At 33.3% G+C, this 6,113-nt stretch overlaps 1 protein-coding gene and 1 pseudogene across 1 annotated transcript; both read right to left on the bottom strand.

Annotated features, from left to right (window-relative positions):
• Nucleotides 1-3,491: 3,491 nt before the first annotated feature.
• Nucleotides 3,492-4,256, bottom strand: LOC131072848 (ATP synthase subunit alpha, chloroplastic-like; annotated as a pseudogene).
• A 54-nt stretch (nt 4,257-4,310) lies between these two features.
• Nucleotides 4,311-5,540, bottom strand: LOC131072852 (ATP synthase subunit b, chloroplastic). Its single transcript, XM_059207584.1, has 2 exons — nt 5,392-5,540; nt 4,311-4,722 (listed from the first exon to the last, which is right to left on the bottom strand). Exons 1-2 carry the CDS (start codon nt 5,538-5,540, stop codon nt 4,311-4,313), a joined length of 561 nt encoding a protein of 186 aa, XP_059063567.1.
• Nucleotides 5,541-6,113: the final 573 nt, after the last annotated feature.

Raw genomic sequence — 6,113 nt, 5'->3', positions numbered from 1 at the left:
ACCATGATCAATGCATTAATAATTTTTTAAAGAAATTTACAAATTAAAAAATAAATAAATATTAAAACTAAAAAACTAAAAATGGTAAATATAAAAAAATTAAATTGAAATATCATAATAAAAAATAAAAAATTTAAAAGATCAATAAAAAACTAAAAGAAATTCAAAAATTCAAAAATCAATAAAATTTTTTAAAACTCAAAACTTCATAGAGAATAAAGAACTTGAAAAAACAAATGGCCTAATGCAAAATTTTCATTTTAACATAACTTTCGTATGGAGTATATTATGAAAATTTTCATTTTAACATAACTTTCCTATGAAGTATATTTTCAAAATTTTATTGGCATTGGAAAGCCAATTCAAAGCTCTACACATTGAATCAAGTCATTTCTCAAAATTTGTGTCAACAATTGAGTATAATCATTCAAAGTTATATATTATTTTAAAACTTTAGATCTTAATAAATTTACATAATAATTTTTCTAGAGATTATTTTTAAAACTTATCAAAAAATCACAAGGAATCCAATGACATTATTTTTTATAATAGCTTGCTTGGAGAGTTTGATCCTTATTAAAATTGGACTTAATGTGAACCATCACATTTTGATTTGGGACTTAAAATTTGTGTATCTTTCGATTCCAAAATTACATTCGCATGTGCTCTGCTCTTGCATGTTAGAGTGATCTTAAGGATAAAAAATGTAATCTTCTTTTCATTTTTAGGGGGCCCTCTTAGGGATTTCATCACCATAGGAGATGAACTCAACTCTATCATATTAAAAAAGTATAAACAATGAGGGGTGAATTGAAAGACACACCTCTTAGAAATGAAAATGTATCATTCTACACTAAGCCCTCAAGGACTTTATACCTTGGTGAAGTGAAGGTGGACAGTTGGGTTTCACTCTCCTCTTGATTGGTTATGTTATTTTCATTTTCATGAAATAAGGTCTCACTTACCCTTCTAGTATGATGAGGATATCCACCTAGTTGAGCTTGTGAAGCCTAGTCTACAACTTTTTTGGTTGTGCTTTTTTGTGGTGCATTGGGTCTACAAAGATTGACAAACATACTTGATTTAGGCTTGGTCATATGTATTACGTGCTTGTTAATGTTCAAATCACCTTCCCTATTGTAAACTAAAAAGCCTACATTTATCCATGTAGCCATATAATTTGTCTTTTTCATTGTTTTATTTATGTGTTTTTATTTTAACGAAAAATCTAAAAAAATGGAAAAGAAAAGCGACTCAAAAATAATTTTTTATAGAAAATCTAAAAATCCAATAAGAAATTTCAAAACCATAACACGAATCCATACCCTACCCTAACACAACTATAAATTATAATAGAGGGTAAAATAACACCATGAGCCCCTTAGAATGATTTTAAAAAAAATCAAGCCAATCACAATGATTATGATAGTTTTGTTGATAAAAAAGAATACGATATCTTTGAATTTGGTGATGATAGTCTTTGTGGAGTAGGATGAACTTCCTTGATCCCTGGATGACAATATTTGAAGAAAACTTGTAGCAAAATTTCCATCCTTCCACTCATCCTTTGCTTGTCACCTTAAAATCAATCATGACAAGGGAAAATATCATTATGGAACAAGAATTTGAATGCCGATCCATGTCTAAATACCAAATACTTGAAAAAAAAACTAAGCCTTATATTTGCATGAAAATCCATCATTCAAGCCTTCACAATCCAATCAACATTTTAATCAGCAATCACATCAATCAATCAACCAATCTTGCCTTCACTAGGCAACCTATGAAGGATCTATCTAAGGGCTACTAGAAAAGGATCATAACCAACATAGAAAGAATAATTATGAGGAATCTTGCAACATCCCCAATTCAGTGCCACCATCCTCTAGTAAGTACATGTTTATGGTCATCAATGGTAGAATCAAGATTATCGTAGACTCCCCTAGTAACACCCACATCCATGTTCCATCGTGCAAAATTATTATAAACCCCAAGCCTAATAAACATGTTCAATAGTGCTTTTTAACACCATCCTTATCCATATTCAAGTGTGTATCATGCAAATAATATTATCAATTCAAACCCTACCAAGCGTGTCCAAGATCCCCAATGCACTACCATCTCTATGAGTTAGTGCCCATAGGAAGTTAAGCATAAACATTTCATGGTCTCCATAAACCCACAAAGTTCAAAATTATAAGCATCATAAGGTTAAAAGACATTCCATTAGGCAAAGCATATTGTTAAATGTGATGTTAGGGATATATATTAAAGGCCTAATTGATATAATGGATATCAACATGGATAGATATTAAGGGCCTAACTGATATAAGAGATATCAAAGCAATGAAAAGTGTATCTATCTTGTCTAAGAATCAATGAAGGCTATGCCAAAATATCTCTCTAAAGCATAATTAAACTTGATCCCAATCAAATCAAGATCAAGGAATCTAAGTCAATTCCATCCATCCGATCATACAATCTTATAATAAAAAATGAAAATTTATCCCATTTACCATCCAACTACCGACCTTGATGTGCTGGCACAGTCGGTTTTGCCCTATGATGCATGAAATACAATATATGCATGTTGAAATATTTACATTACTCGCAAACGGCAATTTTTACAAGAATGTATTCATTCTTGATATGGTCAAGTAGTTTCAATTTGAAAAATTGAGAATTTATTGTGGAGGGACCCCACATCTATTTAGATTGAACATTTGTAGGTGCCATGAACTCTGAGAATCGCTCCATCATAGATTGATAATTTTTTTTCTTAGGTCTCTTAAGATATCACCTCATAATAATGTAGTTTGCAAGGACAAGGAAACTCTACGAATGAACGAAGGCCTCCGATAGAATTTATCCACCCACTATGATGTTCTAGCACAATTATTTTGGCCCCATGAAACACATCATAAAATATGTCTATAAGAACCTTTACATTGCTATCAAATGACACTTTTTATAAGAATTCATTTATTTTTGTTTTTGCATGATCAAATGGTGTATAGATGAAAAAAATGAGAAAGGGTATTGTGGAAGGACCCCACATCTACTATTTGGTCTAGATAGAACATTTGAAGTTGCCACAAAATTTTAGAACTACCTTGTCATAGATTGAATATTTTTTCCTCTTAAGGCTCTTAAGACATTTTGTTGTAATAATGTTTGGAAGGATTAGAAGATCATGGCAATTAATTGAGGCCTCCCCTAGCATTCATCTATCCACGCGTGCTGGTGTAGTTGGTTTGGCCTCATGACACCCACAATACAAAATATGCACATGTTTAAATTGCTCTCAAATAATGCCCTTTGCAAGAGTGCATTTGTTTTTGACATGGTCAAATGGTGTTGAGATAATAAAAAATGAGAGGTTATTATGGTTGGACCCCACATCTATCTATAAGTCTAAATGTAACATTCATAGGTGCCATTAACTTTAATAACTACTTTGTTGTAGATTAACAATTTAGACAAAAGAAGATCTACTTCACATTATGTATAAAGTATTCGGCTAAAGCTTCTCCTATATAAGGAGCAAGATATTGTAATGTAGTAGGAGAATCCGCAGTTTCCGCTACCACAATGGTATACTCCATTGCGCCACGTTCTTCAAAGGTATTAACTACCCGAGCTACGAAAGAAGCTTTTTGGCCAATAGCGACATAAACACATATTACATCCTGATTTTTTTGATTTATAATCGTATCTGTAGCTACTGCCGTCTTACCGGTCTACCTATCCCCAATAATCAATTCTCGCCGACCGCGTCCTATATGGATCATAGAATCAATAGCAATAAGACCCGTTTGAAGAGTTTCATATACAAAACGTATTGAAATAATACCTGGGGCGGGAGATTCGATCAATCGAGATTCAGAAGATGAAATCTTCCCCTTACCATCAATAGGTCGAGCTAGCGCATTTACAACTCGACCCAAATAAGCATCACTTACTGGTATCTGAGCAATTTTTCCAGTTGCTCTTACGAAACTGCCCTCATGTATCATCAAGCCATCACCCATTAATACAACTCCAACATTATCTGATTCTAGATTTAGGGCAATACCTACTGTACCATCTATGAGTTCTACTAATTCCCCTGCCATTACTTTATCAAGACCATGAATACGAGCAATGCCATCCCCTACTTGAAGTACAGTACCAATATTAACAACTTGGACTTCAATATATTGTTCAATCTGTTTATGTATTATACTACTGATTTCATCGGGTCAAATAGTTACCATTAACATTAGTTAATTCTCTTTTGAAAAATAAGACCCACTATATTATATATACTGTTAATCAGTTATGTTTTTCATGGCTAGGAGCAGCTCGATATTATGCTTGATCATACATAAATGTAACTCGCTATTCAAACGACTATTCAGCATTCCTAGAGCTCTTTGGACAGCTTGGTGTGAAATTTGTTTTTGAACCAGTTCAATTGCTCTTTCTTGTTCCAAGTGAATGGTTTCATTCTTTAAATTTTCTAATTGTTTCAAATTAATAGAAGCAACATTGATAAGATCATTTTTTTCTTGTTGTATTTGAGAATATCCATTTACCCAAATTTCGCGTACCCGCCTTTCTACTTCCTGTAAGCGAGCCCGAGCTTGCTCAAGTTGATTAGCAACTCCTTTACATAGTTCTTCAGAACTCTGAATAGTACTCGATATTTTCTGTTTATGGTTATCTAATAGATTACTTAATGAAAGTAGATTATCTATTCATAAGTTGAACGAATGGATAATCTCTTCCCAAACCGAACACGAACCTTTTGATTCATTCGGCTCTCCCGCTCGGCTTTTTTTTTTACCGAGCTTGCCCTTTTCATTCATATTATGTATAAAAATAAGATCAATCTATCAAAGACCAAAATCTACGAAGGGCTCTTTTGCCAAAAGGGATTTTTTATTATCAACAAAGTTGTTTTTTCTTTTTCTTCTTTTTTTCTTTTCATTCATATTTCCTATTTAATTTTTCTTGAATAAATTCGCTTTTGTGTAGGTCGTCAGTTCCGCATTTAAACCCAAAAAAATGGATGGGAGATTAGGACTATTTTTCAGTAGATAGATTGAATAATTCCATTAGTATGAATTTTATATATCGGATCTACCTCCAACTATGCCTTTGAACCCTTCTCATATTAGCACATCGGTGGAAAGAGTACCCAGCTGTGCTTGGACTTCAAGTAGTTTATCTTTAACCATTCTAAAGATTTTCTCTTGTTGGTTGGGATTGGTAATAAAATTTCCCAATCAATTACGAAATGCTATAGTTCTTCCATATTTTTTTTCCCTTTTAGAAGTAATTCGTTGAGATCATGCACTTTTCTATCTACAAAGTGCAGTTGGTTGGATCCAGTTGGATTATTCAAATATACAACTCGCACACACCCCCTTTCCAAAATAGATCAGTACACCAAGCACCACACTAAGATTTATTATATTTGTTTCTAAAATATTGGTATTTAACCCAAAACCCTCAGCGGAGGATAGAGAAATGAAAGAATCAATTACATTTTTCATACACTCTCCCCTCATAGATAAGGATACTTTTACAAATTTTTTTCTCCGACTCGATCCTACTATTATTCGAATTTCGGATAAGCAGATTTCGAGTACTTAGTAGGTCCCAGGTCTTGCATAACGATAAATAAGGATACAATTATGAAAAAAAACTTTGTTCGATCTATCCACTTCTCTGAGCGTCGCAAATCTTTCTGACCGAAACAAGTGAAGTATAAGTCCACTATTTTGGATCAGCTCCTCCCCTATTGGCTGAACAAGAAAATTGATAGAGGGGGGTCTTTAAAATCCCGAAGAATACGGATTTTGGTCTCCGAGATCAAAGAAATGGATTAGAAAATAAAAGTGCCAGAGCTACAACTAATCCATAAATAGTTAAAGCTTCCATAAAAGCTAAACTTAGCAGTAAGGTGCCTCGTATTTTACCCCCCGCCTCTAGTTTTCTCGCAATACCTTCAACAACTTGTCCCGCAGCAGTGCCTTGACCAATGCCAGGTCCAATATAAGCAAGGCCTACGAATAATCCAGCAGCAATAACAAAAGCAACAGAAACCAAAGGATTCATGGTAATCT

The sequence above is a fragment of the Cryptomeria japonica genome, chromosome 6, assembly GCF_030272615.1.
Source record: "Cryptomeria japonica chromosome 6, Sugi_1.0, whole genome shotgun sequence".
In the NCBI taxonomy this organism is placed as follows: domain Eukaryota; kingdom Viridiplantae; phylum Streptophyta; class Pinopsida; order Cupressales; family Cupressaceae; genus Cryptomeria; species Cryptomeria japonica.
Note: the sequence above shows the minus strand (reverse complement) of the source record. Positions and strands in the feature narration are given on the sequence as shown.

Excerpts from the sequence above, each read along its gene's own strand:
- LOC131072852 (XM_059207584.1), bottom strand. The coding sequence starts at position 5,540 with ATGAAAAATGTAATTGATTCTTTCATTTCTCTATCCTCCGCTGAGGGT. Across the intron at positions 4,723-5,391 it reads GGGGTGTGTGCGAGTTGTAT|ATTAAGTAATCTATTAGATA; the intron begins ATTTGAATAATC and ends TAATCTACTTTC.